Source organism: Sciurus carolinensis, chromosome 14, assembly GCF_902686445.1.
Source record: "Sciurus carolinensis chromosome 14, mSciCar1.2, whole genome shotgun sequence".
NCBI lineage: Eukaryota > Metazoa > Chordata > Mammalia > Rodentia > Sciuridae > Sciurus > Sciurus carolinensis.
In genome coordinates, this window is record NC_062226.1 from 21130510 (window position 1) to 21149207 (window position 18698).

Sequence of the window (18698 nt, forward strand, 5' to 3'; positions counted from 1 at the left end):
GAGTAAACATTAATTATTAAAAACAAATTCATCAGGGCACTGTGGTAATCCCAGCACGGTGGGAGGCTGAAGTGGGAGGGTTGCAAGATCTAGGCTAACCTGGGCAATTTAGGGAGACCCCTGTCTCAAAATAAAAAGGGCTGGGGACTTAGCCCCTAGGTGAAACACCCTTGGGTTCAGTCCCCAGTACCGCAAAATAACAACAAACAAAACATATGTTCAAGTTCTAGAACAGGTGCTGAATGGGATTAACCACCTAACAAGTGACACATATCAGTATAAATTTCCTTTTCCTTTTTTTTTTTTTTTTTTTTCCCGCGCGGTGCTGGGGATTGAACTCAGAATCTTGTACTTGCAAGGCAAGCACTCTACCAACTGAGCTGTCTCCACGGCCCCAAAAAATCTCCTTTTAAGGTAAATGGAGATCTATTGTGCTAGAAGGCAGCATCAGGTGATCCCACAAGTGGGGTCTTGGTATTCTAGGATGTGGCACATTAACTTAAAATACAATTTATTGCACAGCAGTAAAAACTTCTGTTTAGTGCTTTCCTTCTGAATATGCAAACTAGAAGACTCCCTGGGATTTGTGCGTGTTTGGACACGCAGCTGACATGGTTGTTCAGGCTTGAAAGCTAGCCTAGCCAGCCTCTGGGGCTCAGCTGAAATGGATTCGCTTGGTAGCCAAGACCTGCCAGACGGATAGTATCTTTCCCAGGAAACTGCCTGGACTAGAAAATTAATTTCGGTGCTAGGGACTCTTCTACTCCCCGCCCCGCCCCTGCTTAACAGCCCCGCCCTTGGTCCCGCCCCCACTTGGGCCCCGCCTCCAAACTGTACCTTCTTCATCTCCCATGAGCCTCTTCGGCTGTCACGCTTCAGAAAGAACGTCTGCATTAAGGTGACAGACTGCGAATAGCTGTGGGCGGCGTCCGTTGAGTCCAGGCTGGAGGCGGGACTTCCGCTCCCTCTGGGACACATCAGTCAGGAGGCGGAAGCGTGGCGGGGGCGGGAAGGTTGTAGTTCGGCACCTTGAGGAGGCTTGCCTGTCTCTAGGTGGTGTGTTCCACCTTGACAGCTGCGACCAGCAGCGAGGCCTGCCCAGCGCCCTCGCGTCCCGGGTAAGTAGGACAGTCTGGAGGCACCGGGAGATGCAGCGGGGCCCTGGCGCCGACCTGCTGTGCTGTCTTTGTGTGGGCGGGTGGGTGGTGCGGAGGATTGAACCCTGGGGCTCTGGGGCTCTGGGGCTCTGGGGCTCTGTGCCTCTGTGCCTCTGAGCCTCTGAGCCTCTGAGCCACGGCCCCAGCCCATTGTGGTTTTTATTTTGAGACCGGATCTCGCCGAATTACTGAGGTTGACCTGGAACTTGTGATCCTGGGCCCCCGTCTCCGGAGCAGCCGGGGCGCCAGGCGTGCCCACCGCGCCGGGTCTGCTGCCATCTTTGTTGCCGCAGGGCCGCGGCTTCTTCGCCAGCCTCCCTTCCCAAGGTTTCCCGTCCCGTTTACTTGCTCTCTCCCAGCTTGTCCCCCACGCCTGCGTGCGGGGATTTTGTGAGACGCCCTTCCAGCCCTCTTATCCCTGCGCTTAACGTTCCCTTTCTCCGCAAGGCCCTCATGCCCTCCTGTCCTAACCCGGCTGGCTGGCCCAGTGCTTCAGCCGCAGGGGACACCCCAAATAAAGTAGCACCTGTTTTCTGCTCCTTTTCATTCCTGGTTCTCCTGAAGCCTCCAAGCATCGCTTTTGTACCTCGGAAGCAGCGTTCTCGCCTTCTAAAGAGCGCATTTGTTAAGCTTTGTCGGCATGACTGCTTGAATAACACTGTTTCCCCTCACCTCCACCCCGGATTCAGTGTTCTTTGAGGGTGGGTGTAGGGCCTTATCTTGGGACCCCCCAGGACCTCGGACAAAAACGCGATGCTGGGAAACCTAGCAGCCCAAAGCATTCTTAGTAGCTTTGTGACAGTGAGACTCCATACCTATAAGTGGTCATAAATAAATAAAAACTAATTTCAAGCATTGTACGCAGCGTATGGTGCAGAGCAGTTACTTGATAAATGTTGAGTTCATTTACCTTTTCTTTCTTTTTCTGTCTTGAACCCTGGGGGTGCTTTACCACTGAGCTACGTTCACATCCCTTTTAATTTATTTATTTAATTTTGAGATAGGGTCTCGCCTAGTTGCTGAGGCTGGCTCTGATCTTGTGATCCTCCTACCTCGGCCTTCTGAGTGGCTAGGATTACAGAGTGGCTGGGATTACAGGCGTGAACCACTGTGCCTGGCTCCTTTTCCTTTAGTTTTCAGTGCACCCAGTGGTTGCTGGATATATCTTTAAATGGATAAGTGAGTTTTTTTTTCTTCCTAGAGCTGTGATCATATGAATACTATAAACTGGTTGATATAATTGGCAATACTTGGTAAATACAGTCTAATGACACATATTAAAGTAATGCTGAATGTTGGTTTTAACATCTTCAAGAATAAACAACATTCTATTTAATTTAATGCTTGAGGCACTTGCAGAATTTAAATTTGTGATTTAAGTCTGTGCTTTTCAAATATATGTTTTTGAATAGAATGAGAAACTGCAAACAGGCTAACTGTTCTTCACAGCTTTTAATTTGCAATTAAAGTATGGTGTGTTTTATATGCATGCATATATATTTTTTACAGGTAACTGTAAAGTGCTCATCAGTTGCCTCTGAATATAATTGAAACAGAAAACAGGAAGATGGCAGCAAATCCTTCAGGACAAGGTAGTACTGTTATTATTAGGAATTTTTTCCACATGTGTTAGATGCATTTGAATTAGAGGAAATTTAGAATAGGACAGTTACTGTAGCCAGAATTTAAAAGTGAATAGCAAAGTGAAACCCCAAATTTGAAATCAGCCCCACGTTATATCAGCATCTTTACAGCATCTTTAATGTTATTAATCCTCTATTTTAAAATCTGTGTTAAGATTACTCACACTGAACATTTTGTACTCTTCTGACATCTGCGCTCTCTTGCTTTTCTCTTGAAATCAATCACTTTTAAAGCTACATTGTCATCATGCTTTCACACATTTCACTTATGTTAGACATGTTACTATCATAAAGTTTTTGTGTTTAAATATTTTATAAAAGTAAAACTTAGTCTCTACAAAGTATTAAATCTCACTTTATAAGTAGTTTCCTGATTGAAAACTTGAAGTAAGCTGGGCACGGTGGCACACAGTTGTAATCCCAGCAGCTCAGGAGACTGAGGCAGGAGGATCTTGAGCTCAGAGCCAGCCTCAGCAAAAGTGAGGTGCTAAGCAACTCAATGAGATCCTGTCTCTAAATAAAATACAAAATAGGGCTGGGGATGTGGCTCAGTGGTGGAGTGTCCCTGAGTTCAATCCCTGGTACCCCCTCCCCCCGCAAAAAAAAAAAAAAAAAAGCTTGAAGTAGGCCTGTTTTCTTATCAAGTTTTAACTCCTGTTTGACTTTTATGTATGTTTGACCCATCATACTTTTTTTATTACTTGTGTCCGTTGGATCTGTTCCTTTTCTTTTAAATCTTAGTTCTTTGTCTTACCTCAATCTTCATAGAGATGGAATCATGTAAAGTATATTCATTCATGTCCAGCTGCTTTCACTCACTGTACAGTGAGATTCATACATAGTGTGCATGGATCATAGTTCATTGTTATTGTGAAGTATTATTTAATTTTATGAATACATCACAATTTATTCCTTCATTTGTGGGCTTTTGGATTGTCTCAGTTTTGGCTATTGTGACTAAAGCTGCTGTATAAATCTTTTTGTAGTCAAATGTTTTATTTCTCTTGGATAAATATCTAGAAACAGAGCAGCTCAGTGTATGGTTAGTGCCAAACCCTTTTCCAAAGTGGTTGTACCATTTTATATTCCTTCCAGCTTTTGGGAGAGTTCTGGTTGCTCTATATTTAGTGTTTTCAGTCCCTTTAATTTTAGCTATTCTGTAATGTGTGAAATGACAATTCATTGTAGTATTAACTTGCATATCCCTGATGACAAATGCTGAGCGCTTTTTCATACTTATTGAAAATTATAAATCTTCCTTTGTAAAGTATTTGTTCAAATCTTTTGCTTATTTTTAAAATGTTGGGTTATTTGTTTTTATTCTAAAGTTAGTTTTTTTAATTTGTTTTGTTTGAGTCTAGATACAAGTCCATGGTCAGATAAGTGTTTTGCTAATATTTCCTCACAGTCTTACTTGCCTTTTCATTTTTTTATGGCTATTATAAAAAGCTAGATAAGGTAACAACTTTATAAGCTGTAACCAACTAATAATTTTCTCTACTTTCAGATAATTATATGTGATTTGTGAGCCTTATGGCCTACTTACAGGTCAACATTCCCTTATGGTCTTTGTCCTCTTTTTAAAATTAAATGATTAGGGTTCAGCATAAAATAATTTAAGTTTGATTCTCAGTATCCCCCCAAAAAAAGAGTTGCTAAAATATCATACCGTGCCGTCAAGATGAAAATAAACATTAAATTTTCCTTTTGTTCTAATAACAAAGAATTGAGATTTACAATTTAGCAGTTGCAGTAAAAATATGAACATTTTTAGTGTTACCTGTATTGGTCCATAGTGAAATATACTATGAAACATCCCCAATATAAAGAAAAGTGAATTTAGATTAGCCATTTTTTTTTTAATTGCTCTTTTGTCAACAATTTTGTTGGTGTCATGGAGCTGCTGCTATTAGACACCAGCAGAGGGAGTCCACATCATGTTCTGTAGACTCAGATTCTCAGCAAATTTTAAAATTCTTATTAGGCTTGAGTGTGTTTTTACTCTCTGAAATTATTCTGCACTGTTTATGTGTATAGAAATTAATATGGAGACTGAATATCAAGTGATTTAGTTATCTTTAAATGATAAGGGAAAGAACCATGACTTTAAAAAAAAACTTAATCTATGCATTGTCATTTGTTAATGTCTCTGGCACAGGGAACAGAATTCCTTTGTGTTTACCAAACCCTTTTTCAGATCTAGCAATCTTTCATACTATAGTAGTAATCAGAACTAAATTTCATAAGCACTTAATGAAAGGCAATTTGTGTAGAGGCAGATGTCAAACTAGAATTTTACTAAGGTACCATTTCTGTGTCTTTCATTGTGTCAGTTTTTCTTTTTTCTTTACTGCATTTAGGAGTGCTTACTCACTGAGCCACATCCTCAGCCCTTTTTTATATATTATCTAGACACAGGGTCTTGCTGAGTTTCTTAGGCCCTTGCAAAGTTGCTGAGGCTGACTTTGAATTGGGATCCTCCTGCTTCAGCCTCCTGAGCTGCTAGGATTATAGGCGCGTGCCACCATGTCTGACCTGTGTCATTGTTTCATTATTGGTAAATATCAAAATCCTGTTATCATATGGTGGTTAGGCGCGTGCCACCATGTCTGACCTGTGTCATTGTTTCATTATTGGTAAATATCAAAATCCTGTTATCATATGGTGGTAACTGGATTAGTCTAACCTGATTTCAGAAAGACCTGGTTAAGCACATGAGTAAGGAACATGAACTTTTTCCTTTGATTTTTATTTTATGGTTATCTCAAAAATGCTTATGGTAGTGGGTGTGATGACACACGCCTGTAATCCCAGTGATTTGTGAGGTTGAGACAGAAGGATCACAAGTTCAAGGCCAGCCTTGGCAACTTGTTGAGACCTTGTCTCAAAATAAAAATAAAAAGGGTTGGGGGGCTGGGGTTGTAGCTCAGTGGTAGAGTGCTTTCCTGGTATGTGTGAGACACTGGGTTCAATTCTCAGCACCATATATAAATAAATGAATAAAAAATAAAGGTCTATCAACATCTAAAAAAAAAATTTTTTTTAAAGGGTTGGGGATGCAGTGCAATGGTAGAGTACTGCTTATGATAGTAACCATAAGACTTCAGATCAGGTAGCAGGAACTTATGATTTCCTGTGTAGGAATGGATTTGTTGTAGCTTCTAAGAGGTGTCTCGTTTGATTTCAGACTCAATTGCCAATCTTAAACAAACAGTGGTTCAGAAGGAAAGCAAATTTATACTCAGGCTTGTACTAAGGTATGCTCTCAATTAAGCATCACTGGATTTGTCCCAGTGATACATACAAATCCTCTTAAAATTCTTATATTTCTGCCTTTTTAAAGATGAGAGTTTATGAATGCAAAGATACAATTTTAGAGTGGGTTTTGAAAAGCTAGATTTGTTAGCTGAGCTCAGTGGCACTCTTTGTAATCCCAGCTACTCAGGAGCGAAGGCAAGAGGATTCCAAGTTCTAGATCATCCTGAGCAACTTGGTGATACCCTGTCTCCAAAAAAGTGATGGGACCTGGGAATGTAGCTAAGTGGTAGAGCTCTTTCCTTGCACGCACAAGGCCCTGGGTTCAATCCCTAATACCTGAAGAAAAGAAAAAAACTCTATGTCTTTTTATTTCATTTTAATAGCTAAAGCAAAGAGATTTCTGGTGCCAAGAGTTGCTCTATAGGCCCCAGGGGAAAAAAGGGAGTGAAACTGGATCAAGGCAGAATGTGATATAAAGTAACTTGAGATCATGTATATAGTTAGGGGAGAACTTGAAATCTCCACATCAGTGTAGGCTTCCTTGGAACATCTTAAATGTTGAGTGTCATGTGGAAAGCTGCATGCTATTCAGTGGTACCCCATCTAATGAGGCTAACCAGGATACAGTGATGTATAACTTAACAAATAGGGTGAGAGAGATGCTAGATGATGATATTAACAGTTAATATCTAGTATTTATTAAGCAGCTTACCACATGGCAGGCAGTATGATAGGTATTTTACTTGAATCTCCTTTTTTTTCTTTTTTTTTTTTTGTGGTGCTGAGGATTGAACCCAGGGCCTTGTGCTTGCCTTGCAACTGAGCTATACCAACTGAGCTATATCCCCAGCCCTTGAATCTCCAGTATTTTATATAACTATCTTTGAAGTGGTTACTGCTATCACCACTGGTCTTGAGGCATGGTGAGGTAATTTCCCTAATGTTGCATAGTAAGTAGTGGTACTGGGATGAGAACCCAAACTGGTTCCATGTCCCAGTTCATTCTGTTTTCCCGTACTGCCCTTCAGACAGGGATTAGAACATTCTAATAATAGCATCATATAAAAAATAGAGCTGGCTTTAGACTAGGGGCAAAAGACCTCTTCTTAATCTTTGTACCTCTTCCATGTCTATTATTAAGCAGAAAATCTTTTTAATGCTTTTTAAATGTTGGTAGACTTTTATTTGATTCATTATTTATATGTGTTGCTGAGAATCAAACCCAGTGCCTCACTGCTAGGCAAGCACTCTACCACTGAGCCACAACCCCAGCTCCAAGCAGAAACTCTTTAAAATGGAAAGGGTTGTGAGTTTATCTATAAGAGGCAAAGAAAAATGGATGAGAAGAAAGGTTGATTTAGCAGAACATATTTCATTGTCTCATTTAGCCAGTCCCTCTTAAGAGATGAAAAACCTCAATGGATAGAATAAGTGGCAGTAGCTTGAAAGAGGCAAATTCTTGGGATGTGGGTAGAAGAGAATGTGAACTCAGGGAGATCACTGAGTAGACATCAGGGCTTATTCCTTTCCTTTGATATTTATTTTAGTAAACTCCAAAAAGTGGCTTAAGGGGTAATTAAATTTTTAATTTTGAAAGATGTAGAAAGTGTTCGTCTTTTTTTTTTTTTTTTTTTTTTTTTTTTACTTTTCATTTTGGACTAGCTTCCACATACCTGAAAACATTGGATCTTTGACTTTTGGGGACTGACTTATTAAGCTCAGCATGAAATCCTCCAGTCCATCCATTTACCATCAAATGCTATAATTTCATTCTTCTTTATGGCTAAGTAATACTTTATTGTGCGTATATACCACATTTTCTTTATCCATTCATCTGCTGAAGTGTACCTAGGTTGGTTCCACAGCTTGACTATTAGGAATTGTGCTGTTCTAAACATTGGTGTGGCTGCATCCATGTAGTATGTTGATTTTAAATCTGTTAGATATATACTGAGGAGTGGGATAGCAGGTCATATGGTGGTTCCATTCCTAGGTTTTTTTTTTTTTTTTTGTAGGTGGATACAATACCTTTATATTATTTATTTTTTAATGTGGGGCTGAGGCTGGAACCCTGGGCCTCACACATGGCAGGCACGTGTTCTACCACTGAACCACAACCCCAGCCCCCATTTCTAGTTTTTGAGGGATTTCCTTACTGCTTTCCAGAGTGGTTGCACTAATTTGCACTCCCACCAACAATGTATCTCCTTCTAAATGGTGTGTGTGTGTAAGAAGACTGTCTGGATTTGACTTGTCTGTTCTTGGCCTGTGGTTTGCTTTTTTGGAACTGTTTGGCTTAGTCATGATTCCTCATGTTTAACCTGCCCTACTTGTACTGAAACAAAAGTATATACAGATATATGTCATATATAACACCCAACTGTTAACACAGACCTAATTATTAGCATAGTAAGACATTAAATATCCTATTGTTTTTTATCCTTCTTTACAAATATCTTTTTATGTACTCAATTATGAATTCATGGCTTATCAGAGACTTAGTTTATTCCATCTATCTTATAATTATTCTCCTCTTATTGTTCAATTGCGATAGCCTGGCTAACTTAAACTGGCTTCTTTGTTCTTTTAGTATGATCCTGAACCTCCTTTCTTTAAAAAACAAACAAAAAAACACTTAAATTTCTTTCTGACAACAAGATATTCCAAGCCCATCTTTATTTTTTTCCCCCACCCTAAGACATAGGACTAGTACCCTTCTTAAAACTGGTTCTTTTTTAGTGGAGAAAATATTGGAGACAAAACCTGTTCCATGTGGAACTGATGATAAAGGAGGAGGCATTGTTGCTTGCTAGTATAGTGACAGAACAAGAAAACATGTTTCTTTTAAGGACAAATGTTAATAATTTAACTAACATTACAAAATCTTTTCATGTCTTACCATTTTTCTCCTTATAAGGAGTCATTGACCACTGAACACTATTATATTGACTTATATCCTTCTGTATGAAACCCTTGGAAAACTTCTTGGTAAACTGGGAGATGGAGATCGAATAAATTTTACTTAAAGCCCATGATAATTCTGAAATGCTAAACAGAACCAAAATCATTGAATAGTCTTATATATTGGATTTTTTTAACTGAACTCGAGATTTTCTTTCATTAGGACATAATCAGGGCTGGGGATATAGCTCAGTTGGTAGAGTGCCTGCCTTGCAAGCACAAGGCCCTGGGTTCAATCCCCAGCACCGCAAAAAAAAAAAAAAAAAAAAAAGAAAAAAGAAAGAAAGAAAAAAGAAATAATCATACAAGCAATATTCAGTCCTACTACCCTACATGCGTGTAATCCTAGCAGCTCAGGAGGCCAAAGCAGGAGGGTCTCAAGTTTGAGACCAACATCAGCAATTTAGCAATACCCTGTCTCAAAGTTTAAAAAATAAAAAAAGTACTGGGGATTAAGCTCAGTGGTAGAGAATTTGTCTATGTGTGAGGCCCTGGGTTTAATTCCTAGCACCAAACAAACAAAACCCATTACCCCAGCCTGGTGGTTTTTTTTTTTTTTTTTTTTTTAATTAGCTAAATTATATTTATATCACACTGTTAATGTTTATAGTTGAGTACTTTTGAAAATTACTTTCCAAATTCATAGTGCTAGTTTTAAATACTTTTTGTTGTTGTTTTGTTGTTTTGGTGTTGGGGATTGAACCCAGGGTTTTACATGCTAAGCATGTGTTTTAACTCTGAGGTACACCCAGTACCTAAATTTTTTTTTTTAAATTTTCATATTATTTATAATAGGAGCTTTATGTGTAGCTGTGTAGCTTTTCCTGTTCCTTTTGCCAATTCACTTGTAAGTACTTGGAAAAATGTTTTTGTGAGATTGTAATTTTCAATATTGAAGTCAAGTGGGAGAGAGCCTCTGTGAACATGAAGATGGCAATCTGCAGAAATCTTCAGGATTCCAGATCCTATTATAAGCAAGAGAACTCCTTGAGTAAAACCATGGAGAAGTCCTCACTGCTCATTCATCCCTAAATGTGCCGTCAGAATCTAGACAGGACACAAACCATATGAGTATCAGGAATATGGAGAGAAGTCATATAAATGGAATGAGTGTGTCAAAGCCTTCTGTTATATCTGCTGTTTTCTGAAGCATGAAAAGATGCACACCACAAGAACCCTTAGGAATGTAAGTAACGTGGGAAAGCCTTCAGAAATCACAGTGCTCTTTAAAGACAAAAGAACTCACGCTGGAGAGAAACCCTGTGAATGTAAGCCATGTGGGAAAACCTTTGCTGTCTCGGCTCATGTGAGGCATGAAAGAACTCTCAATGGCAAGAAACCCTGTGTATGTAAGCGGTGTGGTAAAGCCTTCAGCAATCACAGTTCATTCAGAAACATGAAAAGAATTCACACTAGAAAGAAACCCTATCTATGTAAGCAGAGTGGCAAAGTTTTCCATCCTCCCACTTCTTTGCAATGCCACAAACTCATACTGGAAAGAAATAAGGATGTAACCAATGTGTTAAAGCCTTCACTTGGTTGCAGTTTATTTCACTAACATAAAAGAACTTACACTAGAGAGAATTCCTAAATATACAGTGTGGGACTGCTTCATTGTCATAACCTTGCTAGCAAACATGAGGATCCATAGTGGAGAGAACCAGTATCAATGTAAAGTGTGTGTGGATTCCTCTAGTCATTGCGATTCGGTTCACAGATGTAAAACGTGTTGTGATGGGAAACCTTGAAGTGAAGAGATGTGTGGAGGTTTTCACTTAGCCCAGTGTGTGAATGCACACTGGATCAAAACCCTGTAAATGTGAAAAAATGCAAGAAAGTTGTCAGTTGTAACAAATAGTTGCAAAGTCATATGAAGGACTTGATGCAAAGTAAATTGTTGAATGTTCCAGAAAATACAGCCTGAAGGAAATGTTCTAAAATTTATTAATATATTGTGTTTTTCATTGGCATTCTTTTTTGGGGGGTGAGGGAGGTACTGGGGATTGAACTCAGGAGCACTTAACCACTGAGCCACATCCCCAGCCCTGTTTTGTATTTTATTTAGAGTCGGGGTCTCACTGAATTGCTTAGTGCCTTGCCATTGCTGAAGCTGGCTTTGAACTCTTGATTCTCCTGTCTTAGCCTCCTGAGCCACTGGGATTACAGTGACATTCTTAATGTAGATCTCTGGACCGTGCATCTCACTTTTGAAAATAAAACACTCAGCTGGGCATGGTGGCACACACCTGTAATCCCAGTGGCTCAGGAGGCTGAGTTAGGAGGATTGTAGGTTTGAAGCCAGCATCAGCAACTTAGTGGGGCTGTATGCAACCTAGTAAGACCGTGTTTCAAAAAAGGGGGCGGAGGGCTGGGGATGTGGCTCAGTGGTTAAACGTCCTTGGGTTCAATCCCTGGTATCAAAAAAGTATTTGTTGAGGTAAAATAATTCTGTAAGTTTTGTTTAAGCAACAGTGTACAATAGTATCTTTTAAGTCAAATCAGATAATAAGATTTTTTTTCTGTTTTCATTTTAAGCTGTGTTGGATCCACAGGTGAATTGAAATGTATTTCTAATAAGCCAGCGTGATGAAATCCTGTGCCATCCTGCCAGGGACACAAATCATCCCTTCACCCAGCATCTCAATGCTGTACATACTGCCTACCTGTTGATCACTTAGCCTTTGGGTTTTCAGATTGACTGTGTCAGTACTATAGAGCATGTGTATGGATCTGGGCAGAATCTGAGGTTCCACTGAGGGTCTCAGACAAGGTAGGGTACTACTGTACTTCAGCTCTTGCTTAACATGAATCAATCTGCCTACATTTGGAGACTTTAAGCAAACTATCCTAAACAACTGTTATGGAAGAATTTCCATAGGTATCGATGCTTTAGAAAGTCTGACACTGAGACTCTGAGTGGGACTTTTTCACTGATTCAAACTTCAGGGTTTCCTACTGCTATTCTGCCTCATCTTAGTGGGCTCTCCAATAGCCTCTGGATAGCTGTCAGAGGAAGCCACCATGTGGTTAGAGGGTTAGAACTTTCATTCCTGACCTCGGGGAAGGGCTGAAGGTTGAACTGCTCATCACCGGTTGGTGATTTAATCAGTCACGCCTAGGTAAAGAAGCCTCCACAAAAACCCCAAAGGACAGTGTTCAGATGAGCTTCCAGAGAGCTGGATGTGTGAAGCTGCCTGGAGGACTGAGCGTCAGAAAGGGCATGGAGGCTCCATTCCTGTTCCCGTAGCTGCCCCTGGTTAATGAAAGTGAAGTGTTTCCCTGAGGTCTGTGAGGTGCTCTAGCAAATTAATCAAACCCAAGGAGCAGGTTAGTGGAAGTCCCACTGTATAACTGGGCATCAGAAATACAGGTGACAGCGTACTACTTGCCATTAGTGTCTGAAATGGGGTCAGTCTTGTGGGATTGACTGCTCAACCTGTGGGATCTGACATTCCAGGTAGAGACTGCCAGAATTAAGTTGTAGGACATCTAGCTGGTGTCCACCGGAGAAGTGCCTGGTGTGTGGAGAAAGGTCTCCACACATTACTCTCTGAGCAGTGAGTAATGAACACAGTTTGAACTCAGGGATTTGAGTTAGGATGAAGACTCTCCTAGAAGGCTCATAAAACCATCTCTTCAGAAGTACCAGCATGTATTGTGAATTATCTCATCCAAAAGAGGGAGTCTGCTATTAAGAAAACAGGAGATGACAAATTTCTAAAATGTCCCAAATCCCAGCCACAGCCAGTATGTATGGTGATGCCCAATCTAAGAGGTTTGGTTCAGCTGCTTCTGGTTCAGGCCAACCTCAGCATGAATGTCTTAGTATGTTCTGCACTATCCCTAGCCAGTCTCTGCCCCTCTCCCCAGGAGTTCTCTCCCCTACCAGTTCTTCATCTTTATAATCAGTATAAAGTATTAGAAGCTCTCACATAGGTGCCCTTGGGGGTGCTTGATTCTGCTTGGTAAATGCTCCCTCCCCCTGTATTCATTCTTCCAGCCCAGTGATTCCAGTCTCCTGAGATGCAGTTTTTTTGTTTTTTTTTTTTAAATTCTGTAGTTTTGTTTTCCAAGTCCTTTAATCCTCCCCAGAAATGCACATGCCTACAGATAATATGAACTAGTCTCATAAGAACTGTAACAAGCGCAGGAGTGCCCAGCTAAAGGGGAAATCTCCTCCTTGGCTCTAGTATGTGGTTGCCATGGGGCCACAAAGATCTCTTGTTGCCAGATCTTTTTTTTTTGGGGGTGCTAGGGATCGAACCCAGGGCCTTGTGCTTACAAGGCAAGCACTCTACCGACTGAGCTATCTCCCCAGCCCCCTTGTTGCCAGATCTTGAGAGATGTTTCCAAAGAGGCCAGAGATCTGTAGTTAGTGTGCAGTCTCTCAGTGTTGACATGTTGACATTTAGTTGAGATTTTAAAACATAGCTAGATGCTGACACAGGACTCAGTCTTATATAGGTTTGAAATTCAGAATCAAGCCCAGTATTAAGCATTTGATAAAAAGGCTTCTCTTTGTATCCTATCAGTTATGCTCCATTTCTTTCTCTGAATTGCTTTCTGGTCAGTTGCAAATCTTTGACTTGTTCTTTGAAAGATTGTATGTCATTTCTGAATGAAAGCAATTGAGAAAAAGAAGTATTTATTTGATCCAAGTATGCCTAATCCTTTTTTTCCATGAAAGAGGCTTTCACAAAGAGAACTAAGAAAATCTGCACACTCAGAGATTTGACTGGGCAGTGTAGAGACTGGTCCTTGTAGTATTTGGGGTTCCAAAAATTTTGTTAAAAAACAACTACTATAATCCACACATTGGTAATTAAAATTATTTAGAATTAAGTCTGAAAAGTCTTCAGTCATATTGTACTTTGCGTATGTGTCCATGTATATTATAAGCTCTTAAAAGTTGCTAGGATAGGGCTGGGAAGATAGCTCAGTTGGTAGAGTGCTTGCCTTGTAAGCACAAGGCCCTGGGTTCAATCCCCAGCACCGCAAAAGAAAAAAAAAAAAAAAAAAGTTGCTAGGATATAGGCAGGAGTGGGGAAAATACTTACCAAGTGACTTCATCATCATGTTAGAGAATAGGAATTTTGTTCTCTGGGTTCTGGATGGCCTAGGTATAGAAAATAAATATAAAGAGTTTCTTCTTCCTACTCTCCAACCTTCTTTTTTCTTTGTTAGGTTTTCAAAACAAAAATAGAGTTGCAATCTTGGCAGAACTGGACAAAGAGAAAAGAAAATTACTTATGCAGAACCAATCTTCAACAAATCATCCTGGAGCTAGGTATTTATTATTTTGGGGTGCTATTATTGATAATATTTTTCAAGAAAATGTGCTGCTGAACACTCGTTGGAGGTCTCCTGTTCCATTAAGATAAAGTCTACACTTTATAACCTGACCACTGTCCTGCTACGTTAAGAATCTATTAGGACCTGTGTAACTTTACATCATGTACAACCAGCCGAACAAGAAGTTATACTCCATTTATGTTTGATGTGTCAAAATGCATCCTACTGTCATGTATAACTAATTAGAACAAAATTTTAAAAAATTATTTTTAAAAAAGTCTATTATGGGCTAGAATTGTAGCTCTGGTGAAGTGCTTGCCTAACATGTGTGAGGCACTGGGTTTGATCCTCAGCATCGCAAATAAATAAATAAATAAAATAAAGGTCCATCAACATCTAAAAAAAATTTCAAAAAAAAGAAGAGTCTCTTAATTCCCCTGTCGTGGCATGCATCACATTCCATCGTAATTGCTGTTGTGCGTGAGCTCTCTTGCATGTTTTGTACCCCAGTGCTTACTAGCACAGAGCCAAGCATCTAATATCTGCTCTAGAATCTGGTAAATAAGTGCTTCTAAGTTAAGTTATTATTCATAGTAGTTCAGCCTATTTGGAACAGTGGCTAAGGTAAGTTTCATTATTATGCAAACAAAACTGTGTGGTTTTACTGTTAATGGAGATCATGTAATTTGCTTTATGTTTTTAAAAATGTTAATAAGGATCATGATAGACTATGGTACCTCAAATTTATTTGAAAGTAGGACCTTAAATTATAAATTTAAAAATGATTATTTGAAATTCCAGTAAGTAACATAGGTTTTCTTCACATAAATTAAAGGAGATGGTGGGAGGAAGAGGAAGATGTGATAGCACTTATTCCAGAAGATTTTTTTAGATCTGTATAAAGAATATATAATGAAGGGATAGGGAGGTAGCTCAGTGGTAGAACATTTGTCTAGCATGCCCAGGTACTGGGTTTGACCCCCAATATCGCAAAAACAATAACAAAAAGAATATATAATGAAAAATGTGATTTAGAATTGAGGATAGGTGATATAGCCAATGATAGTGTGCACAGCACGCATGAGGCCAGGGGTGTAATTCCCAGCACCACTCAGAAAAACAGAAGTAAGGACATCTCTTCAGGAAATTTATCGTACAGTATGGTGACTATAGTTACTAATGATTATTGTATACCTGAAAATTGCTGAGTAGATCTTTAGTGTTCTCACAATAAAAAATGATCAGTATGTAAGATGGCAGATGTGCTAATTAGCTTGATCTAACCATTTCACAACATATGTAAATACCAAAACATGATATTGTGCACCATAAATATGTACAGGTCTTTTGTGTCAACTATTTTAGGAAGCCAAGTAACTGGGGCTGGGTTATGGCCAGTGGTAATGTGCTCGCTTGGCACATGTGAGGCACTGGGTTCGATCCTCATCACCACATAGAGATAAATAAATAAAATAAAGGCATTTGTCCATCTACAACTAAAAAATATTTAAAAAGAAGAAGAAGGAGAAGAAGCAGCAGCAACCAAATAACCAAGATTTCCATTATAGCATTGCCCTCTCCAGACCTGCACTTAATAAGGACTTCCGGGATCACGCAGAGCAGCAGCATATCGCAGCCCAGCAGAAGGCAGCTTTGCAGGTGAGCAAAGTATAACTGACATTCTTGTCTCAGTTGAGATTTCCTGGTCCTTAGAAGCCAACACAGTAGTTATTTTGTATTTTGGTGGAGCAATATCAATAAAACTGTTCCACACATAATTGCAATGGTTTGCTGGTGTTCAGTTGTACCCAAAGGGTTTGAAGGACCAATACAGCAGTAATGAAAGTATCTTTTATGGTGTTGATGCCGTCATGATGGATTCTGTGCTGCACCTGCCAAGGGATTGCTTGTGCACAAAAGAACTGAGGATATTTGGATGGGCAGGATGATCTAGAAAATTGAACTGGCTAGTTTAATAGTACATATATATTTTCAAATTTGTCATGTCATTATGTTGTTTGATAGTCTTATTGGTTTATTGCTGCTGTTTGGATTTTTTTAATGGTCAGCACAACTTGCACAGGCAGTGTTTAAAAGCTAACTCTTATTCTTGGATCAGGAATGTGATGCTCCTTCAGTTTAAAAACATTATTCAGAGTAATAAACAGTTTCAATATTACATTCATCTGGGATAATGTAAGATTTGCAGAGACCTTGGATGAGATGACATTTATTTTCTATGCATATTGTAATTGCCTATGCTTCTAAACCTTTGAATCCCAGAATTGGAAGGGATGCTGTAAAGATTATCTCACTTTAGGTGACTTAAAAAATCAGTCCTCTTGGGGATGGGGTTGTGACTCAGTGGTAGAGAGCACTTGCCTGGCACTTGTGAGGCACTGGGTTCGATCTTCAGCAACACATAAAAATAACAAATAAAATAAAGGCATTCTGTCCATCTACAACTACAAAACAAAAAACAAAAAAAAACAAAACCTTTAAATGGAGCAAGAAATACACCAGTTATGGTCACTCTGAAATAAATATTATATTTTTAGAGGTCTCTTCTTTTGAAAAAGAATAGGTGAATGATTAGATAGTTTGCAAAAAATAGTTTCTATATATATGAACATGTATTAAAAGGATATATAAGCTCTAGGTTGTGATTTCCAACCTATTTCAGTGCACCTGTGTCAACTTCATTGAAGTATTTGTAGAACTGAAAATATGAACTTAAAGATAGAGGGAAGTTATTGGTGGTTTTCTTATTATTTACATCCCAACATTCTCTATAAAACACTGGCATTTTTAATCATCAGTAACCATTGTCTTTTCTCCCTCTCCTTCCAACTACTTTGGGGTCTTTGATGCTAGTTTTCTTTCTCCAAGGAACAAAGCAATTCTTGTCTTTGAAGAGGGTGGCAGGGGAGATAGTGGGATGATAATGAGTACTTGGTGTAATTTGTTAATCCAAATTCTGTTATTCATCTTCTGTGTATTTAAACAAAATTAACAGCCATAAGAACCAATTTTTAAATAAATTTGGTCTCAAGCTTTCAAAAAGGATAAGTAATTTTAATGACTTGGTTGGAAAGTTGTGGCTCTAATTGTTTTTTGTTTGGTTTTTTAATCTTAGCACGCTCACGCACATTCATCTGGATACTTCATAACTCAGGACTCTGCATTTGGGAATCTTATTCTTCCTGTTTTACCTCGCCTTGACCCAGAATGAACAAAACATCTGTGATGAATATGACTTCGTGATGCCAAATGCCAAAGCTACTCTCATTCAATGCTGTACACACTGTGACATTCAGAATTTTGGTGAACTTACATGTTTTTTTGCTTCTTTAAAAGAAAGGAATATGTAAGTGAGAGCAAAAAGCAGGTGGGGGGACTAGGATGATGAGAGCTTCAGAAGCTGTATCGTCTGAAAATTCGATTATGCTGCCTGTGACTTTATCTTTTTTGTAATGCCATTTGATTTTTAGCTCTAAATCAGACTGAATTGGATAGTTAGGTAAAATCAGCCCCTAACAACTGACTATGTTATGTCCACGATAGCCTTCCAGGAACCATTTGTAGTACTTAACTTTAAAGAAATGAGGGTGCTTTTGAAAAATATAAATGCATAGGATTAAATAAGTTAGGTTTGTATTTGTAGTCCACAGGATTGATGTCGTGTAGTATACAGCTTTCAAGTTTACAGATAAGGTTATCATCCAGAAATACTCTTTGTAAATGCATAATTATTCTCATATTATTTTAAAAGAAAAACCAAGATAAAACTAAATTACCAACCAGTCTTAAACATCTTTTATAACTATATTCCATTATAAATGATGTGACAATGCTATTCAAAACAATTGTAAAGAATGTGGTGGCTTACACATTTGTACATGCTCTTATTTAGTGTCACTACATAAATGGTATGTCTATGTGGTTTCATTGTTCATATTTTATCTGATTAAAAACTTAAAATTATGCAAGTTGAGCCCATTTTAAATTACTTTAAGTAGGAAGAAATTGCCTTAAGCAAGTTGCTCAATACACACCATTTTTAGCAGAATCTGGGGTGCTTATTTAAATATGGAGTCCTCACTACCCTACCTTAGTCCTATAGAAGTAGGATCTGATTGAAAATAAAATTTGAAAACCAAAGTTTAGAGAAGTATTTTTTTTTTTTTTTTTTTGCAGTGCTAGGGATGGAACCCAGGGCCTTGTGCTTGCAAGGCAAGCACTCTACCAACTGAGCTATCTCCCCAGGCCTAGAGAACTCTTTAACATATCTTATGCACAATTTTCATGATTGAAATTTTATTTTACACTATTATCACAGATACAGGTTTTGGAGTTTATTGCTGTTCCTGGGCATTGAACTCAGGGC

The 18698-nt window shown here is 39.0% G+C and overlaps 1 protein-coding gene across 1 annotated transcript; it reads left to right on the plus strand.

Moving 5' to 3' along the window:
- The first annotated feature begins 973 nt into the window (after positions 1–973).
- Inip (INTS3 and NABP interacting protein) lies at positions 974–18296 on the plus strand. The gene is made up of 5 exons (XM_047525850.1): positions 974–1118; positions 2667–2749; positions 14204–14306; positions 15880–15970; positions 17448–18296. Exons 2-5 carry the CDS (start codon positions 2725–2727, stop codon positions 17541–17543), a joined length of 315 nt encoding a protein of 104 aa, XP_047381806.1. The 5' UTR covers positions 974–1118; positions 2667–2724; the 3' UTR covers positions 17544–18296.
- Positions 18297–18698: the final 402 nt, after the last annotated feature.